Source organism: Cebus imitator, unplaced genomic scaffold (assembly GCF_001604975.1).
Source record: "Cebus imitator isolate Cc_AM_T3 unplaced genomic scaffold, Cebus_imitator-1.0 Scaffold33, whole genome shotgun sequence".
Lineage (NCBI taxonomy): Eukaryota > Metazoa > Chordata > Mammalia > Primates > Cebidae > Cebus > Cebus imitator.
In genome coordinates this window covers 2,685,818-2,708,309 of record NW_016107348.1, presented here as the reverse complement: position 1 = coordinate 2,708,309, position 22,492 = coordinate 2,685,818, and the positions used below count along the sequence as shown (strand labels likewise).

Below are 22,492 nucleotides of genomic sequence, written 5' to 3'. Positions count from 1 at the left end.
ATGTCTTTATCTTTCCATCTCAGATATTGCCTAAAGACTTCCTTACTGTGGAAGCTAAGATTTCAGACTTTGACATCTCCTTCCCCTCCCCATGTTCAGCCTTCCCCATGCATTTAAGGCACTCAGAGCATCGTAAGGGGCTATCTTAAAATTCAGCATCAGCAACATAAATCTGGTTGACAACTGAGCTGAATAGAGGACCTACTTACTATGCTTATATATTTCTTACTGGTAACAATTTTATATTTCATGGAATTAAATGCTTAGAGTGTTTGTGTGTGTGTGTGTGTGTGTGTGCATGGGTGCATATACAAACACACACATATATATTCATACACAGTCACGTATCACTTAACGAAAGGGATGCATTCTGGGAAATGCATTGCTAGGCAATTTCACTGTTGTGCGAGCACCAGAATGTGTACTTCCACAGACCTAGATGGTACAGCCTACTACACACCTAGGCTATATGCTATAACCTATTGCTCTAGGCTGTAAACCTGTACAGCACGTGACTATACTAAATACTGTGGGCAACTGTAACACAATATTAAGTATTTGTACCTCTAAGTATATCTAAACATAGAAAAGGGATAGTAAAAATAAGGGATAGAAGATTAAAAAACGGTTCACCATATAGGGCGTGTACCATGAATGGAGCTTGCAGGAAGTTGCTCTGGGTGAGTCAGAAAATGAGTGGGGGGGCGGATGTGAAGGCTGAGGGCATTACTGTACACCACTGTAGACTTTATCAACGCTAGACACTTAGGCTATACTAAATTTATTTAAAATACTTTTCTTTCAATAAATTAATCTTTGCATACCGTAACTTTACCTTATAAACAAAAAAATTAACTTAGACTCTTTGGTAATAATGCTTAGCTTAAAACATAGATTGTGCAGCTGTAGAAATATATTTCCTTTCCTTACATCCGTATTCTATAAGCCTTCTTTTATTTTTTTTTAATTTTTTTGCTTTTAAAAATATTTTGTTAAAAGCTAAGACAGAACGAGACACATTATCCTAGGCCTTCACAGAGCCAGGACCATCAATATCACTGTCTTCCACCTCCACATCTTGTCCCAGTGGAAGGTTTTCAGAGGCAATAACACACAGGGAGCTGTCATCTAGGATGACAATGCCTTCCTCTGGAATACGTCCTGAAGAACCTGCCTGATACTGTTTTACAGAAAACTTTTTAAAGAAGTAAGTAGGAATAAATTCTAAAATAACAATTAAAAGTAAATACACAAATCAGTAACACGGTCATTTATTATCAAGTATTCTATACTGTACATAATTGTATGTGTTATACTTTTATGTCATTGACAATTCAGGTTTGTTTACACCAGCATCACAACCATGTGAGTCACGCATTGCACTATGGTGTTAACATGGCTATGATGTCACTAAGCCACAGGAATTTATCAGATCCATTAAATCTTACAGGGCAACTGTTGCACATGCATCAGTCATTGACTGAAATGTCATTATGTGGCATAAGACTGTATACAGTTCTGGCAAAACCATAATCTCTTTTGAATATAATAATACACATGGGGAATACGTTAGTTTTATTTTTTTCTTACAGGTAGCATTTTTAGAGGCGTCTGTCATGCTACTCAAATCTTCACTTGATACTCTAGGCTTCTGTGATTCTAAACTTCCCTTCATCACCCTGTCAATTCCCCTTCCTTCTCTCCTCCATTGAATCCCTTGTTTCCGTGAGTATCACATTCTTCTCTTTCTTCAATTACTTCCTTATTTTTAGTGCTTCACATACACCAGTAACCTTTTCAAAATGGGTACCTAAAAATATTGTGATTCCATCCTAAAAAACAGTTGGTATTTGAGCCAGGTATAGAATTCTATCTTGGAAATTATCTTCCTTATGAAAGTTTTAGGAACTTCCCTATTTGTTACTTACTCTCAGAGTTACCATTGAGAAGCCCAAAGCTATCCTCATTCCTGTTTCTTTGTAGATGAATTCTATCTCCTTCCTAATTACTGAGTACTTTCAGAATATTTTTTAACCTGATATTCTGAAATTTCATGATTTGCCTAGTGTGTTCTCTTTTCGTTACTCATGCTGAGTTTTCAGTGTGCACTTTATTATTAAACTCATTTGTTCCCTTTTACCTCCACACCCATCTTCTATCTCCCTGCTATAAAATTATCATTAAAGTAAAATAAAAATTAAAAAAATATTACAATATATTTAAAACGTGCCTTTGATTTGAATGTATTTTCACAAACTGTATGTTTTGTGTGCATGTGTTTTATGTAATTGGTATCATATCACAGTGATTCTTTTCACTGAACTCTGTGTTCTTAAAATATCTTATGTCCCATGTGTACACAATATCTGTTGCTCTGTGCTACACAGGATGCTATAGTACATACTGCAACATACTAGCCACGGTATACATCCAACATTTTACCTATATAACTTCCAGTTATGGACACACAAGCTGCCTCCAGCTCCCCACTACCATGAAACCATGCTGGAAAGGACATCCTCGCACCTGTCTCAACACATCTTTTAATCTGGCGATGTGAGTCTTTTGGTTCTAGGAACATTTCGTGTATTTTTGTTAATTTCTTCCTTTCCATTTCTCTGTTCTTTTTATAGAACTCCTATTATAGTTGAATGTTGGATCAATCCTATTTTGCTGTTCTACTAGGTAATTTCATCAAATGTATATTCCAAACATTTATTATCTTTATTACATTCTCATATTTTTACATTATTTCATTTTTACATTTAATGTAAATTTACTTTGTAAAATGAATGTACATTTGACATTAATTCCAAGAGCCCTTAACCTCTGAATGTTTTTTAAATATTATTGGCCCATTATTCTGTAAGTGAAATGATTTCTCTTCTATCTCCGCAAATATAGTTTTTTAAAGTTGTCTTCTATTCTCTGCATTGTTCATATTCCCTCAATTTCCTTTTTTCTATTATTTTATTTCTTGCCCTTTCGTGTTGTGCATTTTCTTCAAATGCTGATGATCCCTAGCTGTGTGTTCATATTTAAGGGCATGGCACAAAAGCTCATTGGCAACTCTGTATGTATGCCTAGAGCTTTTGGAATGGTGAGTGTAATGGGATGACTGGGAGCGCGCCCCCCAAAAGATGTGCTCACATCCTAAGTCCTGGAACCTCTGAATGTCACTTTATTTGGAAAAATAATCTTTGCAGATATAATTAAGGATGCTCAGATAAAAGATCATCCTAGCTTATCATCATGGCCCTAAATCCAATGACAAGTGGCCTTACAAACAGCAAGGCAGAGGGAATGTGCACAGAGACACTGAATAAGAGCAATGTGATCACGGAGGCAGAAACCAAAGTGACATGCCTATAAGCCAAGGAGGGCCTGGGGCTGCCAGAAGCTGGAAGAGGAAGAAAATCCCATCTCCTTTAGAGCCCTTGGAGGGAGCACAGCTGGATTAGTCCATTTTCATGCTGCTGATAAAGACATACCCAAGACTGGGAAATTTACAAAATAAAGACATTTCATGGACTCACAGTTCCACATGGCTGGGGAGGCCTCACAATCATGACGGAAGGTGAAAGGCACGTCTCACATGACAGCAGACAGGAGAAGACAGCTTGTGCAGGGAAACTCCCCTTTATAAAATCATCAGGTCTCGTGGCAATCATGAGAACAACACAAGAAAGACCCACCCCCATGATTCAATTACCTCCCACTGGGTCTGTCCCACAACACCTGGTAACTGTGGGAACTACAATTCAAGATGAGATTTGGGTGGGGATACAGCCAAACCATATCAACAGCCCTGCCAGAGTTTGGACCACTACCTTCCAGAACTGCAAGTGAATAAAGTTTCTCTCACAGTTTTAAGCCACAGAGCTATGTAATTAGTTGCAGCAGCCATAGGTAATGAATACAGTGGGTCTCACCAAAGGTGATGAAGTGGGTATCTGTTTCTCTGGTCTTCCCCAGATATCAGTATAAATTTGTTCCTTCTCTTGACAGACAGCTTCCCCAAGGAGGAATCCTCTCCACTCCTACCAGCTTGCTATATTTTTAAGAGTCAAGCAGGAGAAGTGGGCTGGACTATGCACATTCAGTTTGTACTTTCATTTAGCTCTACGGTTTTCATCACAGCATATCGACACCAGCCTCAAGTGTACCTGACCGTACCATTCCAAGCTTCTCTGATTTCACATCTAGAGATTACGTCTCCTAACTTTTGCTAGGGTGGGGGTTGGGTGAAGCAGATATTTCTCAGAACTGCCTGGAGGTTGGAGTGGGGTGGAGCAGGGAGTCTAATGTTCCTTACAAGGACTTTCCACCACTCCTTCCATCTTGTTTTCAGCACCACATCTTCCCCAGCTCTCAGACCTACCTGGTGTCTAATTCCTGAGCCTTTCTAGGGCTCCTCAAGACAATCAGTTTGCTTTTTCACTGGTATCCCCCATTGTAAACAATTAAGCTTCAGCTTTCCTACCACTGTCAGTTGCCAACTTTTTCTACGTTCAAAAATTTTGTTGACATTGCTCATCTGTCATGCCTCTTGTTCTCTTTGTCCTTGTTCTCTTCTTAAAATTTATTTTCTCTGTTAGTGGAGTTTCAAGAAATGACCAACTTAGTTCAATCTGCCATGTTTAAACAGAAGCGCCAACTTATAAATTTTCATTTGAAGAACGTACGCCACTCTTACAAAAAGTTCAGTTTTGCTTAGAAAAATGTAAGAATCTCCAATATATATCCCCGTTTCAGCTATCCTAAGATGTTACATTATAATTTCTTCACACTCCGTGACAAGTCCCATTTTTTCATCTTTGCTTGTGGTGTGATGTTCCCCTTCCTGAAGTGTTCACTCCCATATAGTCTAAGAATCCTACTACATATTTCATAACCCAAGCAAAATCCCAATCCTTCATGTAACTATCCCTGATGACTTCAGACTACATAGATTTGTCCTTTCCCCAAAACAAATGACTATATCTTGTCTAAATCAATAAAAGGACTCCTATTCTGTTTCATGTGTTTGTATCATCTTCTTGGGAAAACATGTCTCTTGAGGAAAGAAACCACACCTTATACTTTGTGTGCTCCTGGCGATGCTTACCATGGTATTGTTCACCAAATAGTTGCAGATTTGTATAAATTAATTCAAGCCACAAATATGAGACTTGAAGCCTAATACACTACAAAGTAAGAAGCTTTTGAGGGAAAGCCTATGTCTAATTCAACTTTGTTTCCCTAAAAACCAGCACAGTGTTTGACATCCGTCTCTGACTGCTGAGTTACTGAATGAAAGCATGGATGGATAAATGAACTCTCACTAGATACCGTGTTCAGTGTTGTGTCTGACATCAAGACTTTTTAATTCCTAAGAATAATCAAGATTATTAGAATGATGGTTCACTACCACATTCCCAGCATCTAGAAAGCATTTGGCACGGAGGAACTGTTTGGTAAGTATCTTCTAAATGAAGGTTAAATGAATGAATATGCCATGAATCAGGAGGCATTAGTTTACAGTTAGCAGTCAGCAAATGAGTTAAGAAGAAAGAATCATCTGGCTCACCCGGAAAGCACGCCCAGGACTAGGTTGAGAACAAAGAAGGATCCAATGATGATGAGGGGGATGAAGTACAGCCAATTCCAGGTGGCTCCTAAGGCATCATTGGTCTGAAAGAAAGAAAAAAATGGTTCCTTAATACTTAAAAATGGTTCCATAATATTCTGATTTGGAATATTCTCACACGCTTGCTTAGCACACGAGAAGACAATACAGAAAGGTCTGATACTTTTCCAAGGTCACGCAAACAACCACTGGTTTTATAGCACTGAGTAATGTGCACATGAAATTGGGGAAATTCTCAAAAAGACAAAGGCAGGCTGTGCCCAATCTGTACCATGGAGGCTAGCAAAGGCCTGACAGGGTTGTTGGGAAGAAATTTTAGGGTCTTCTGCATCTTCCTCAGCCCTTGACCTGGGCTCCACTTGCTTTCTTCCACCATAGTACAATAGCACAGAGCTGGCCCAGACCTGGTCCCAGCAAGGCTCTGGCCAGAACAAGGAATAAACCTAGATTTGAAGGGTGATCACTTGCACTCTCTCTAATGCTAACACTCAGGGAATGAATAAATGGCTGCGAATCCATATTCTGGATTTTCGAACCATAATTGGACGCAAGACCCTTGCATGGACAGGGACTGAGGAAGAATTCTATCTCATTACTTTAAAAAGGAAGCAATTCTTAGCAGGATGTCTTATTAGAACCTTGAACTAGAGCTTGGGAGTATTTTGAGAAGTCCTCTAACAGTTGCACCACTCAACTAAGGGTTCTCAGTGTTCCCCTTGACGCCTCCTCCCCCAACAGCACCTCCAAGTCTTTCCAAATAGTGTTCCTGAATTGCATTTCACATATGCAGGGCTGGAAATCCCCTCAACCCCAATGCCACTTTTTCACACACAAACTTAAGACCCATTTGAAACTTAACAGATATTTTATCTCTATTTCACTGGAAAAAGAAGGCCAAAGTCAAATGCCATGCCTAAAACTCACATGCTAAACTAGTAAAATTAAGATCAGAACTCAATTTCTATGGCAAAATATTTCTTGTCCCTCTAATTTACTTTTTCCCCTCTCACTACTAAATTTTGAAAACATATTTTGATTCTTTGTCTTCATGCTTCCTGTGGACTTCTGTGACATTCTTGTTTTCTCCCAAATTATCTCATTTCTCTCTGCCTCCCACTCAAATATACCAGTCTGCAGAATACAGCCTCTTACCAATCGTGGACCTATCACTGTAGTCATCCAGTAAAAACAGCTGCTTTGACTTTTAAGTTCAGGGGCGCATGTGCAGGTTAGTTATATAGGAAACTCATGTCACAGGGGTCTGTTACACATATTATTTCATCACTCAGGTATTAAGCCTAGTACCCAATAGCTTCTTGATCCTCTTCCTTCTCCCATCCTTCACCCTCCAAAAGGCTCCAGTGTGCTGTTCCTCTCTCTGTGAACACGTGTTCTCATCATTTAGCCCCCACCTATAAGTAAGGACATGTAGTATTTGGTTTTCTATTCCTGTGTTGCTTTGCTAAAGATAATGGCCTCCAGCTCCATCCATGTTCCTGCAAAGAACACGTTCTCATTCTTTTTTATGGCTGTATAGTGTTCCACGTTGTATACGTACCACATTTTCTTTAACCATTCTGTCACTGACAGGCATTTAGGTTGATTCCATGTCTCTGCTATGAGGAATAGTGCTGCAATAAGCATATGCATGCACGTGCTTGTGTAACAGAATGATTTATATTCCTTTGGGCTGTAAGCAAACCCAGTAATGGAATTGCTGGGTTGAATGCTAGCTCTGTTTTACTAAAACAGCTTCTAAGGCAATCTCCTTTCACCAAACTTGTGTCTTTTGTTTTGCCCCTACACTATTTAGAGAGAGATAATTGCAGTTGAAGCAGAATACAAATGAAAAATAAACAAGAAAACACTTTCTGAATGGGAAGAAACAGATGCAGAAACCTGACAATTTCAGTGTGTAAGATGGAGCTCTGTGGTTCAATCAGGTCTGGTCAGTTAAATGCAATCAGGGAAGACATGGGCCAGACCTCAGAGGAAATTCTTCCTGCATATTAGTAGAAAGATACAGGAGAACTAGATGCCAAGAGCTGTTGAGGGTTTTAATGGAGGTAGGGAGCCGTTTTCTCTGGGATCGTTAAGACATGGACCTTCCCTATGAGCTGGAAAAATGAACTGCAATGATCTTCGCATAGCTAGCTCTGGGTTTATTCATGATTTTAAATCAATCCTTCCGTAAGGCTGGCTAGCTTTGATAGTTCACCCGTAGAGCTGCGGATTAACAGGGCTTATTCACTCTATGGCTTAGCCAGGGGCCAAACCCCTCCGCCACCCCCAACATTCTTTGGCAACAAAAACTGAGTCTACACCGAGCACCCAGATGGGACTTGGTTGCCCATAAACATTAGCAGGTATCAGCAACAGCAATGATGAAACTGTGGCTGTGAAGACATTTTTGTTCTCAAATAATTGAGCTATAGTTTGAGGGTGGTTCCGAGCAATTTCACTTGGGTGACTACTTGCAAGGGATGCTGTAAGGGGGATGTCCAAAATTACACTGTTCTCATTGCTAGAGATTTGAAAGAAGTTAATGTGTTTTGTGGAAAAGGGACTTCTGTAACCAAAAAAATCAGGGAAACACAGCAGATTATATTTTCTTCCGTGCCTGTCAGAAGATCCACACAAAAAAACAACATTATTTACCTTGTTTATTCTGTCATTTCATAATCAATTTTGACCATGGAATCCTCATTTTCAGAGAAAATCTAGTAACACATCAAGGAATCCGGTCTATGAAAGGTAGAAACTAAAGTGGGCCAGAATCTGGAATGAATCAAACACCAGTGACGAGCACTGTCTTTTAATTCAGCATTTTGTGAGTATGTTTTGGTTTTGCTTCAACCTATATTCAGGCAGAAACCTTAACTGTCTGCTCATTTCTGTATCTGGCACCTAATAAAGGGTTTGGCCCACATAGACAGTTGACTAATCAAAAAATGTCCACAATTCTAATAAGAAGATTCTCCTCTTAAAAATAACGCTGATACAATTCATTCTGATAGCCCCCTCTCAATCTGTAGAGATTTCTCTGAATTGCTGCAAACGTCACCCACCATGGTGTTGGGGCCTGCTGGACGAAAAAACGGGATGGGAACTAGAAGGAGAAATAGAACAGCTGAGAAGACACCAGCACCAGCAAGGCCCTGGGGATTCTGAAGATGACTGACAGCTTTAAAAAGTCTTCTGGAGAAAGCAGCTTGACAACTCCCCTAGATTATTCACACGCCTTTTAATAGGCTTGCCCCCGCCCCACCCCAACACCTTGCTCCTCTCCCTCCTGTTCCATCCTTCCTGGCCAGGTGGCCTCCACTCTCTGTGCGTGCCTGTCCATGAGCCAGTGACACACCCAGTAGGACAAAGGGACACACCTCAGCAGGAAGCAGGCAAGCGAAGAAACGCATGCTTCCTCCTTCAAAATGGCAAGGTTCTTTCTGATGCCAGTTAGGGCTTCAATCTCCTTCTGATTCATCGTTATTAAAACAAAATTGTCCAGTGTAGGAGAGACGACGAATCAAGTGTCCTTTGAGATTAAAAAAGCAGCAGCATTCGACAGCTCGAGGCAGCAAGTGCAAGTGCCCAGAAAGCACGTGAAGCGGGGGTCAGGGTGAAATTGCCAGTTCAACAGCGGAGTTGTGACTCTTTTCTCTCTTGTGGTACGCACGTGTCTGCCGCAGCAGGAGGTGCAAGAGAGAAGGGTTGCCTGTGAGAGGGAGAATCACTCATCCTCTCTACAGCATCCCCACTTCTATGACAGAGTGGCAGTTATCACAAGCTCCTTTCATGTAAGACTTGCACTCTATTTTCCCCAGTGACTGCCACTCTTCCTTCAGGAACACCGGACAGCCATGCTAAGTACTCCAATCAAGATCCTGACCCCAGAAGAACCTTCGCAGCCCAGATCTCTACTGTGGAGCCACTAAGGGAAACCAGGGCCCTCCCTGCAAAGAATGCTGCCCAGAGAATGCCAGCCCCTCCATCCCACGCCACTCATGGAACTCCTACCATAAGTCAGGCACCACAGAAGAGCACTTGTTTGGTCATTGTCCTCTTACACGGGGCACTGAGGCTCCTCCCATCTCCCAATATCCTCCCCACCCAGCCCTCCCCTAGACTGGCATGCTGGCTGCTCTCCATCTTTCTCACCTGCCGATCCCCTGAGTGACACACACACGCACACGTGCGCATGACGAGGGTGATGACAGAGAAAGCAGTTCGGGGGCGGTGGCCCACCTGCACAGGAGCGCTCAGCAGGTACCAGTCCTGACATTGTGGGAATGTATTCCTTTCGGAACCTGACTGATGGGGGTGGTAAGCTCACCCACTCCCTCCGTAAACAGGCACACATGGCAATTATCACATTAATCTCCACGGGGTTGGGGAAGATGCTGCAGGGTAGGGTGGGAGGAGCAGGATTGGAGAGAAAGATGGAGACAGAGCAAGCAGGAGGAGACAGGTCCCATGGTTCCCTGGAGCTGAGGCTATGGAGACAGGGCCCAGCCCCCATCCTCAGAGACAGGTCTCTAACAGGGTTCTCCGGTGCTCCATGGAAAGCATGCTCCCTGTCTGTGCACCCTCTTTACAGAGCAGCTCTGTGAATTGCCGATGACTTCGTGGGGGAGGCTCTAACCGGGGAGGCTGAACTGCCTGTGATTGAATGTGTTGGGGCTAGGAGTAAGGCAAATGCTGACTCCATGGTCCTTTCAGAAGCAAAGGGTCTCTGGGGAATACCTGCTCCACAGGCTGGCAGCGGCACCTGCTGGCTAGAGCAGGGCTGGCCTAGGCAGGGTTTCCTCTACTGCAGCACCGCCGGCCCCTGTGGACAAAAGTTCTGTTGGAGGGGGTGGGGGCATCCTGTGTGTGCCTCAGCAGATGCCTGGCCTCTACCCACGAGATGCCACTAGTACTTCCCCAGTTACAACAATCAAAACTTATGAAATGTCCTGGGGGGCAAGATGACTTCTAGTTAAGAACTGCCAGACTCAAGGCTCCATCTCAAGGAAAGATCTTTGGCTTCATTAATTATTAACTGAGCGCAGGTCAGGAGATAGTTGGAGCAACCACCGTAGACTACCAAAAAGGCCAGGACATTCATCTCTGCAGGTGCATCTGTCCAAAGCCTCTGCTGACCACCCCCAGGGAAAGGAAAATTCAAAGAGCAATGAGTGGGGAAGGAAAGAGGTCGGGGACTGATTCAACTGCTTCACACCTTCCCTCACAGCAACACACCCGGCCTCCTGCGCCTCATGGGCCAACACACATTCCCTAGGCTCCCATTTCCTCTGGCACCAAGTGTGACAGCTCCTGTCCCACCCCAAAGGACTTGGATTCCATGTCTCGGAGCTGAAATGCCATATTTTTTATTCAACACATTCATGGGCCACTTACTATGTGACAGACACTTTTCTAGGTGTTCAGGATAAGTGATGAGCAAGACACTCTCAGTCCCAGCCCTTTGAAACTTGTGATCTAATGGGGGAGACACACGTGAAGCAAGTGAGCACACAAATGTCACTCTAAAGTGCAGTCAGTGCTATGAAGAGAGCACAGGGCACTGGGGCAGGTGGGCCTGAAAGGTCAGGAGGTCAGGAAAGGAAGCACTGAAGCTTTCAGGGAAAGCAGTCACACGGGAGGCTAAGAAACTACCTTGGCTGAGACAGCAGAAGCCAGAAAGGCAGTGAAAAGGTTAACTATGGAGGTGGAAGAAAGAGGGAGAAAAAGGTTAAAATGAAGACGTGTCAAGAAGTGGGGGACATATAAGGGGAAAAGGAGGGTGGGGAACGCCCTTTCAGAATGAACTGCTACACCGTGCAGTGGCAGTCCCACCCCAGAGCTCTGTGTGGATATTATGCTGAAATGCCCCCTGACTTTTTCAAAATATGTATCACTGGACAACCAGCCTCCAGAAAACCCTAAGGCCTTCCTCATGTCCCTTCCTAGGCACCCTGACCCAACCCAAATGCAACATCATCCCAATTTTTAGAACAATCAGTTAGATTAGCCTAACTGGAAATCCCATCTGAACACTTCCCTGCATGTGCTGAGCCATCCACAGGAATCAGCCACCCGGGACAGCCCTCTCCCACCCTGCCTCTGCCCTCCGCCACGTCCAGCTCTCACAAAGGACGTGGCAGGTTCTGTGGCACTATCGTCCACATCTCACCCCCCCCCACCCGCTGCTATATAAGTGTTGGCTGCTTATAACTCACACCTGCCTCATTCCTGCATCCTTTTCAGATGCTTGCCCTTGACTGACAGACCAGCTTCACCTAGAGTGTCATCCTGGACCCTGCTGGTGATGATGAGGGGGTGTAACAGATAACTACCTGATGCAGGAGTATCAATGGCCCAGCCCTTTTGCCACTGGGTAAGACAATTGCTGTGGTGTAATTCACACTTTGGGCTGCCCATGGAACCAGGCTGAGTTTTTCCCTTGACTATCCTGCTTCCCTCACAGACCTACAGGTAACTCCTAAGAGCAGTCCCTAATTAAATCACTGCCACAAGAAGCTTAATTTCACAGTCAGTTTCTAGGGAATCTGATTTAAGGCATTCGATTAGGGTTTTGACTGACCATACAAAGCTGGCAACACCCCTTCCCTCGGTCACACCGGTTGGGTGGTGTTCCTACTTCAAAGCCACCGTATGATTCCTCTGACAACACCCACATTTTAGGGAAAGGATACAATGTGCAGCATACCCCACAAGTCATTGGGTAATTAAATGCCTGTAACAGGTTTCCTGCAGACTAGGAAATGCAGTCATACTCTTAGAAGAGGATGATGAGAACAAGTCATCCAACTCACCATTCCACAGGAGAGGAACCTGAGGCCCAAGGAAGCCAAGCAACTTCCCTGAGGATCCAAGCAACTTATCGGCAGATCTGGGGCCACAATCTAGAACCAGGATGGGTCAGCGTCTTACAAACCCTTGACTCTTCATGTCTGCTTTAGTTCCAGAACTCTTAAAAGCAATTCTACCCATACTATCACCACCATCTAGAGCAGAATGAAAGATAGGACAGTCACCACCAGGATCTTGCAGCGAGAAAAACAAAGCTGTCTTCTCAGCCCCCAGGCAAGAGACAAAGTTGGAGAAGCAGGGGAAAGAATGAGAACCTAAAGCTCCAAGTGAAACACAGGCACCTGCTGTCACCCAGCCCCGAGGCTGAGCCCGTCAGACCCAGGAGCAGGGTGTTTCACTATAACTCAGAGCCCTGAGGATATTTAATAAACATAGTTTAAGTCTCCCCACACAAACAATCTCAAGGCAGCATCTGGCTCAGCCAGGGGCCGTTATGAGTCATTAAGGCTTCTCACACATTCTGGTCATTCCAAACCCTCTGGACTTGATGCAGCCACCTTCCCCTCACTGCCCGGATTGTCAGTGATTGTCACTAAGGATGCAGCAGTGCCTTAGTCTAGAACCAAAAGGACCTTGGAGAGCAACTTTTTATTTGGACATTTCACCACCTATTCTTCCCCTTCTTTTGCCAGTGGGAAAATGTGGCAGAGTCAGTTTGGCAAAGAGGAGTAGCACAGAAAGAAACCCTCCTCCACCCAACCTACAAGCAGCCACAAGACCCTACCGAGACCAGAGTCAGGAGCTCTGGCTGGGCAGCTGCAAGGGCAGGCATGGCCCACCCCACATGTGGGCAGCCCTCACCACTGGCAATGGGCAGGCAGGTACCTGTGTGTCAGTGAAAACCCATCCGCACTCCTGGGAGGGCAATTCAAGAGCAAATAGCGGTGCCACATAGGACTACGGAGGCTGCTGTGGCAGGGTCTGCAAAAGAGGGCACCTCCAATATGAGTGGGGCTCACGGTCCTGCTGTGCTTAAAATCTCTCTGGTTAAATCCTAGTAATTCCAACGCCGATGTCATCGTGTCTGAACTCTGACGCAGAAGCCCAATAGGGAAATGCCAGATCCTCTAAAGAAGGTCTTCTTGTAACGGCTGCGGTTGATCTGGGTTACACAGGGTTTCAATATTGTATTCTCTCTACTTTTGTGCGTGACTGAAAATTTCTATGATAAAAATTTTAGGGTTTTTTTCCAAAATAAAAGTTTATTTAAATAGTTCTGGGTCATGGGTGAATTTTAGGAGAAATCCTTTTTTAGTCAAAACAGTGGAAAATGTTATTAATAATAGTGATTATAACCCGTGGGGGGAGTGATGGGGTAGAAATAAGTTATTCTTAAAAATTATTTTTATACTTTGCAACTTTCACGTAATAACAAAGTATTGTTTTAGGGTTTGAAAAAAACAAAGATTATTAGAAAAAAATTAAAAAGGAGGCTGTCTGCAACTGCAACCCAGGGTGATGGGAAGGCAGACGCTCTGGGGTCCAGGACAAAGGCAGCTGACGCTGTGCTGGGCCATCAGACTGGCATTCCACTTTGCTCTGAGAAAAGGCCAGTGTGTTGCTCTCACAGCAGCCATCACCACCGTATGCAGATCAGCCAAAGCAGGTGAATTTAAGACAGGATTAAAGAAATCATGCCCAGTGGTGATCAGCTAAAGCGCATGACCCCTTTGCCCCTTGTACAGGGCTTGCTGATGAAAGACTTGTATTATTTAAAGAAGGGCAAGCACCAGAAAGGGCTCTGAGAGCAAGAGGGGAGGTGAGTATCAGAATGGCAAAAGAGTACAGGAAGCTTAATATATCCTCTACTGTGAACATTTTGTGCAGTGCCCATCCTATTCCAGAAACAATGCCAAGATAACCAGTCTTCAACCACTCCCTCTGATTCTTCACTTTGTCCTATGGTTGTCAAAGATCAGTCCTTCCGGTCGCCATCATTTATTGCTTTTCCTGATGTTCCCCTCTCCCCTCCCACTAACAAATCACTATTTTCCACTCAGTCAAATATGAGTACTCTAACCATCATCTTACAGATTCGAGAGCTGGAAGGAATCACAGCCTCTTGCCCAAACCCCTCATTTTACAGAAGAAGAACCAAGGTTCAAAAGCCAAGTGCTGCCAAAAGGTACTCCACTCACTGTTATGGAAGGAGAACCAGAATGCAGCGCGTCTGACCTCCAATCCACTCTGCACAGCCCTCCTGTTCCGTCCACTCTGTTTAGCACTTAATTATACACAGCTCTGCTCCCTCTCATTATTTTGTATGTAATTAGCGTCGCCTCATGATCTCATTTGAAAGCTACCTGGAGTTGAAGACCATGATTGTCTCTCATTTCCTATGAAGTTTAAGATCACTGAAATCAGACCTGCAAACACTGACATTTAATGAGGATAGGAGCAAGGATAGAGATGTCATGCAAGGCTTCCTAAGACTGCACTTTCACCCAGACATGACGTGGAAGATGGATTCAGTTTGTCCAATCAACAGAGGAAGACGTTCCAAGGAGAGAGAAAGAGGTGGAAATGCTAAGGCCACAGAGGGTTGCCTTTGGTGGCAGTAAGCAAGGGGAGATAAGATCTGAAGGATCACGTCACAGAGGACGCTGAATGGTGATATAAACAGTTTGGATTTGCTCAGTCCCCATGAACTCTTCCTCCTTTCTTCTCTCTCCTGTCTCCTTACTCCACCAACTATAAGTCCTCTGATACTTGAAAACACTGCTAAGCCGCTATAAGGCTTCCCTTAAACATGTCATTCTACTTCACTGCAGAATTCCCCCAGAAATTAGGCACACCTCACAGTAGCATACATATTCATTCAACGCTTTTGAATGTGTACTCTGCACAAGATGAATGAGAAAGGAAAACAGTTCTCAAGGGCTTTGCTATCCATAAGAAGGCTAAGTCATCAGTACAAATACCTGTAATAGAAAACAGAACATTAAGTGCTGCACTCAGGCATTTATTTGCACTTATTTACAGACCTTCTTTATATGTGTTTACATATTGACCCTCCATTCCCATTAGGGCTTAAAAACAGAAGTGCATCTTTATTTCTGTGTTCACTCTTCCAATGCCTAGAATATTACTCCACAAACAGGAGATTCTCGATAATGGTGTTTACTAATAGGTGATTATAAACCTGCTGGCATTATTCTGCTTCACAAGCCTATATAAGTTTCCTTCTCTGGAAAAAATATATCACCTGTAAAATGTCATCTCTGTTGACATACAGCAAGTGCACTTAGCTAACTCAAATATTCAGCACAGCCTGTAAGAGCAGAGGCTCAAGAAAAAAAGCTTCAGATTTTTTTCTTTTTTTTTTTTTTTTGCTTTCATTCTTCCCTACTCAATGAATTCTGAGCGGACGGTGAATTAAGTTCTCATTGAACATCTCTGTTTTAATTAATGATTGTGTATCAAACACTATGTAAGACTGGTTAGCCTCACTGGTTTCCTGAAGAAGCCCCGAGACAGTTTCATTTATTCTGTAGCCACAGGAAACACTCTTATTCCTTAATAAAAACAGGTTGAAAGCAAGGAACCATGGATTGTAAGTCTTTGTATCTCCAAAACCCAAGACAGCATTGATGGAAGACATGGTCACTGAGTCTACATCAGTGTTGACGGAGCGATAATGAAATGTTAGCCCATGCATCACTGGAAGGCCTGAGGGTAGGTACATGGGTGAGTTTCTCATAGCCCACTGAGCTACAGGTGTGCACAAAATATTCTCGCCTGACCTCTTTAACAGACCTTGGGGACAGTCAGTCCTCAGGCTGGTCACCTCTATTTGTAACTAGCTTATCCATTTGCCCCAGTGCCAAATGATTGTTATTAATAGGAATCGCTGTGTCAGGCGGCCATCTGTCAGGGACACTGATGCCCAATTCCTGCCTTGATACAGGAGTAGGTGCCTGTATCAGACAACAGATGTGAAACAGGCACCTGCTCAGACCCCGCATTTCTCACTTTGCTTCTCCCGTCTTTCATGGACTCTAACTCTCAGATCCCAGTTCTGCCACTCCCCAGCCCCCTTCTCTTTTCTCATCTCTTGATGTGTACTCTCTTCGTCACTCTGCTGCTGCCCTCCTAGAAATTCACCTTGGTTCTCCTCTTTCTCCAAAGATACATAAAGTTCATTCCAAATGAGTATTCCCATTGGTCTGGGCACAGCAAGGCTGAAGCAAAACGAAGATAATAAAGTAATCATGTTCATTGTTTCTCCCATCTGAGAAACATCAGGAAGAATCCCCTTTTACTTTGACCGGACTTTGCATCGCTCTCTCTGCTGTTCATTCGGGTGGAAGGTATGAAGAGCAGTGAAGATGGGAGAGCAATACAAGAATGCACATAAGCTGTCAGAGGGCAGAGCCAACCTAAACCCATGCAGACCTCTTTCTGGAAGTATGAAGAAAACATAATTAAAACATCTTTATCTGAACATTTTCCTGTCACTTAGATCCTAACGCTCCATGTAACAGAGGGGAGAAAAATAATAATGGTTTCCACTTGTTATATGATAGAGCAGAATCTTCCAGTTTTGTTTCCATCCTTTCCTGATCTCATCAGAGATAAGAGTGATAGGCCATCTACTCTAAGCTGGCCACTGGACCAGGTGCATAGCATACGTTAATCTTCACAACCACATGCCAGAGAGGTGCTATTGCAACAAAGTCTATTAGTCTGTTCTCACACTGCTATAAAGAACTGCCCGAGACTGTGTAATTTATAAGGAAAGAGGTTTAATTGACTCACAGTTCAGCATGGCTGGAAAGCCTCAGGAAACTTACGATCATGGCAGAAGCCAAGGGAGAAACAAGGCATCTTCTTCACAAGGAGGGAGGAAAGATAATGAATACAGGAGGAACTACCAACAGTTATAAAACCATCAGATCTAGCAAGAACTCACTTGCTATTAGGACAACAGCATGGGAGAACCACCCCCATGATTCAATCACCTCCACCTGGTCTATCCCTTGACAGGTGGAGATGATGGGGATTATAGGGATTCCCATTCAAGATGAGATTTTGGGTGGGGACACAGCCAAACCATATCACAAACCGACAAGGAACAGCAACACAACCCAGGCTCAGAAGGCCAGGAGATGTGCCCAAGCTCCCACAGTAAGCCTTCTGAAGATTCAGAATCCACGCCTAGCTTGGCCTCTCCTCAAGAAACTACACTGTATTGCCTGGGGTAGAGGGCAAGGGGGCTACAGATAAAAATAGCAATGTTTTAACTTAGAACGTATTGAAGAAGGGAGTTACAGATGCTGGTATTTGCAACAGCAATACCAGTGGAAAAAGAGTCATTTTTAATTTCATATTGTAATCCTATTCTAATGTTGTGTTGTTGCAATTCCTTTGATATCTACATCCTAACTTGGCAATTTCTTCTCTGCTCTGGATGTCAGATAAGGTTGGAAGACTGTCACAGCAAGTTCCCTGGCTAGTTGTACAACAGCCGTTCTGTTGCCAGGGAGATCTTGTAAAGTGGGGCAGGCGATTCCCAGGCACAGCTGGCTCCATTCTTCAAAGCAAGGGAGAGTTGTCATTTCTAACCAACACATCTTGCCCTGTCTCTCCCCGGCTTAATGCCCTGCAACGGTTGCCCATGCCAAATCCCTTACCCGACTGACCCAACCTCGCCTCTCTAGCTCATCTGTCTCTCACAGCATCTGCCTACCTGTATACCAAGTCACGCAGCCACACCCAGCTCCTTGCAATTTTATGGCACGTCCCTATGTCTACGCTATTGCTCAGTTGTCCCCACTGCCTATAATGCCTTCTCCAACTTTTCCACCTGAAAAGCCTTTGCTTAAACCCTGACTGAATGTTACCTTCACTAAAAAACCTTCCCAGAGTCAGTCACTCCCTTATGCCCTGCACTGAATCCACCATACCACTTAACTGCACCATAATTATTGTGGGTTGGTATGTTGTTCACTTCTACAAGACTTGACACCCCCAGGAACAAGAAGCAGGTCTGATTTGTCTGTTTCTGGCTCAGAACCCAACTTAGCTCTCAGTAGGTGCTCAGCAAGTATTTGTTAAATTAATAAACAAATAAGTGAATAAACTGAATGTATGGCTCCAATTAAATCTGAGGCAAACAGAAGGGACCAAAAAAAAAAAAAAGAAAAGAAAGAAAAGGTGACTAGAAAGATTTCCCAAAGAGTTAATTAAGTGTCTAGGAGTTTTTTCCCCCACCACTAAAATGGCAAAACTAGTAGATTATTAGGGGGCTTTATCAGGGATTATCACTTAATAAGCCCTTTCCAGGTATATCTTGCCACAAAGAACTTCTAATCCTCTCTGTAAGAAGAAAGGCTCTATCACTCTTATCTCTGATGAGCTCAGGAAAGGATTAAAACACAACGGGTAGATTCTGCTTTCTCATATAACTACAGTCTCAGCTGTGGGGCTGGGTCTGGGAGACAGAAAAGAGAGACTTGACTCAACATGAATGTGGACTGTGGTCTTCGTAGAGTCCCAGACAAAGATTGGGGAACTCTCCCTGATTTACAAATAATGAGAGAAAACCACCTCTCTCAGGGATAGGGGTCATATTGAAGAGGGGAGAGTGCAACCTCTCTGAAGAAGGCATTGCTAGGAAATGCTCTGCATTTAATGCTGACAGCACCAGCCCCACGGCATTTGGGCCTGAAAGTGACCCTGTTTCTCTAGACAGCAAGGCTGAGCTTGAAACTCTCACATCCCAGCCTGAGAGTTCTGCCTTCTTCAGCTGAGTCAGCTGTAAAGCCTCAGTCCTGACAATCCCCTCCCTCCTCCAAAACAAGTTTCATGGTCCAAATCCTGGCCATCCATCAAGTCCTTTCTTATATTCCATTGGGGTTTACTGAGTCTCCGACAGCCAAGTAGGGCTGCTTCCTCTGACTGGTGCTCCAAGGGCTTTTTCAGGCCTGCTTTGGAATTCTCTAATCCCCACATGGAGGTCCAGCCCCTATCCATTCTCTTGACAAAATCCTGGAGATTTGTTTAGTCTGGAAGATATCAATTTCTTTAGCCCAATTCTGTGATATGCAGCATCAGGTCAAAATATGTTAGTAACAAGAGTCAATAAGTTTTGGAGTAATTAGTATATATGTTTTGCCTACATTATCACATTTCATCTTCTCAGTGATCTGCTGAAGCAGAAACTAATACTATAATCTTCTCCTCTGATGAGGAAACTGAGGCACAGAGTGGTTGAGTAACTTGCCTGTGGTTGCACAGCTAATGACAGGTCAGGACTATATCCCTAGCAGTCTGACCCCAGCACCCTTAACCAATATGCCCTGTACGTGGTACAGTATCTGAAACAGTCAAGGCTCCACAAACATTGTATTAGTCTCACATTAGATTAGAATTCACATATTATTATTTAAATAGGTTAAGCTCAGTTCTCCTTATTCAATTCTTGGCAAAGAAAGAAAAATAAATGAATAGGTCATGATTATTTATATTCCTGTCATCTAAATATTTACTTGTCGTAAGGAGTCAGTTGCATACTCTTTTAAGTCTCTTATTATTTGCAGGTTATTAGAATACTTATCACCCCAAATAATAATTACTTATTTACTGTGTCTTTTGTACAGATCTGTGAACTCTTAGAAGACAAGGTTTTAAGTTTCTCTAGACAGCTAGTATCCAGCACAGTGTCTGACACTGAATAGGTGCTCAATAAACATCTGTTCTATGAGTGGATGAATGGGCTAATCAAATAATTTAAAATCAAAATGGAAAGGACTATTCCAGCCACCACCAAATCACACTGGATCTAGAGAAGTGGTTCTGAGCATGGCCCCTCGTCAGAAATGCACTTTCCTGGGTCCTGGTGCAGACTCCAGGTCAGAACTCTAGGGGAAGCTCAGCAGTCTGTGTTTTAACAAGCCCTTTAGGTGATGCTTGCGCAAGTTTGGGAACTACTGGTCTAGGAGAAAGTAAGAAATCTGCTATGAGTAGCCTTAGCTGCTATGTGGATGTATTATATCTAGGAGTAGAAAAGAGGGAGAGAGAGATCTGAGGAAGGAGAAAGCCTGAGGTTGAGTGGGGAGGAGGAGAGATGAGAGAAGTCTGTGGGGAGAGACGCAGAGGGGAGTGGGTGACAAGGAGATTGATTCACCTTACAATTGCCTGCAAATGAAATGGGTTCGTGATCTCAGCTGGGTGCTGCCATAGCAACAGATACAGCCCCTTCCACTGCCCTTCTCGAGGATGACCAGGCATCCGACACACCTACGCTGAGTCCTGAACCCTGCAAAAGGATTTAAGTTTCAGGAGTTGGAAAAACAGAGGGGAAAGCGTAAGGGAGAATCTTCCGACATGGGCTCTGGCCCCTGTGGGGCTCTTGGAAAGGCTGCTTTCTAGCATAAAGGCAGAAGAAAGCTTGTCTGTCTCAACCAGTGGTGAAGACATACCTGGCTGAACGCCAGTGTAGAAGTGCTGGGGTGTGTCCTCTGAACGCCAGGTCATACCATAACCGAGTCTGGCTAGAATGGCATAGCTGCCCTGTGGGACTTCTTGCTGGAAAGAATGATCAGCTTATGAGGAAAAGGAGAGAGCCCATTGTAGAGGCAGAGTTAGAAGCGGAGGAAGGCACAGCGAAGTGGGGTTCAGAGAGCAGGGAAGGGTCACTCCAGAAGCCAGGTGAGGTGACATACCTGGAGAAGGCGAAGAGAAGCAGAATTCATATACAAATTCAAGGTTGGAGGCTCTGATAGGAGAACAGCGGCTCCCGCCTCTATAGATAATGAGGAGGAGGAGGCTCACAGCATTGTCACTGCCCTTTGCTGGAGCTTCCAGGGCACCCACAAGGCGAGCACACACCTAGCTGGCCTCTCGAATAAAGCCAAGATGGGGACTGCAAGAGGAGGACGTCGAGATAAGCAAACTGCACAATGCTCCATATGTTCGATGGAAATAACTTAGTAAAAGCACGTTTACAGCCAATTAGACATTAAAAGTAAGATATAATTGCTGTTGCTACGTTTGTTTCCAAGAAGAAATGTGTTATGATTAGACTAACAGGCCAGCGTTAGAATTCCAAGCAATCTGCATGGAAGATAGTCTCGCTGTCTCTCTCTTGCGTCTTGAGAGAGGGAAGCAAATGAGAAAATGCTGAATCAATAAACTATGGCTATGTTCAGAATATCTGCCCTCAGGTAATCTTTGTGCAGCCTTGGCCCCTTTTGTAGGGGAGAGAAGAATGTGCTGAGATTTCTCATACCTGATTTCTTTTAATCCTCATAATGACCCAATGAAGTCATCATTATCACCCCCATTTTACAGAAGAGCAAACTGAGCTTAGAGGCGTGAAGTGGCACGAAAGTCATAAAATGAGAGCTAGGATTCAAATCCACATCTCCCTGACTTCAAAGACCATGCTCATTGACCCACAACAAAGGACATGATCTGTCCACATTAATGGAAAGGGGTGTGAACTGGTGGGCCATGAATTACCCAGGGGCTGTGATGCCTTCTCCAACCTAAACTGGGTATCTCTCACTGGACAGCTTATCTCTGCGAGACATCATAGGCTAATGGAAAAACCGTGGCCTCACCTCTTTCTTCTTAGTTCTGTAATAGTGGGTGAACCCCTCAACCTCTCCATGCTTTAGTTTTTCAGTGTGTATAACAGGAATGTTAATCCTTATCATGAAATAGCACTTTGAAGATCACATTCGAAGTACAGTCTGAGACCGGGCACGGTGGCTCGTGCCTATAATCCCAGCACTTTGGGAGGCTGAGGTAAGTGGATCACTTGAAGTCAGGAGTTCGAAACCAGTCTGGCCAACTTGGTGAAACACCATCTCTACTAAAAATACAAAAATTAGCCAGATGTGGTGGCAGCAGCCCGTAACCCCAGTTCCTCAGGAGGCTAAGGCATGAGAATTGCTTGAACCTGGGAGGTGGAGGTTGCAGTGAGCTGAGATGGTGCCACTGCACTCCAGCTTGGGTGACAGAGCAAGACTCCATCTCAAA

The 22,492-nt window shown here is 43.8% G+C and overlaps 1 protein-coding gene across 7 annotated transcripts in view; it reads right to left on the bottom strand.

Moving 5' to 3' along the window:
* The window catches only part of CACNA1E (calcium voltage-gated channel subunit alpha1 E), a 496,128-nt gene that overhangs the window by 150,232 nt on the left and 323,404 nt on the right, over window positions 1–22,492 (bottom strand). For all 7 annotated transcript variants that reach the window (XM_017524464.2, XM_017524463.2, XM_017524471.2 and 4 more), the window contains exon 9: window positions 5,570–5,673. In XM_017524464.2, the coding sequence (XP_017379953.2) occupies window positions 5,570–5,673 (104 nt within the window). The remainder of the gene's footprint in view (window positions 1–5,569; window positions 5,674–22,492) is intronic.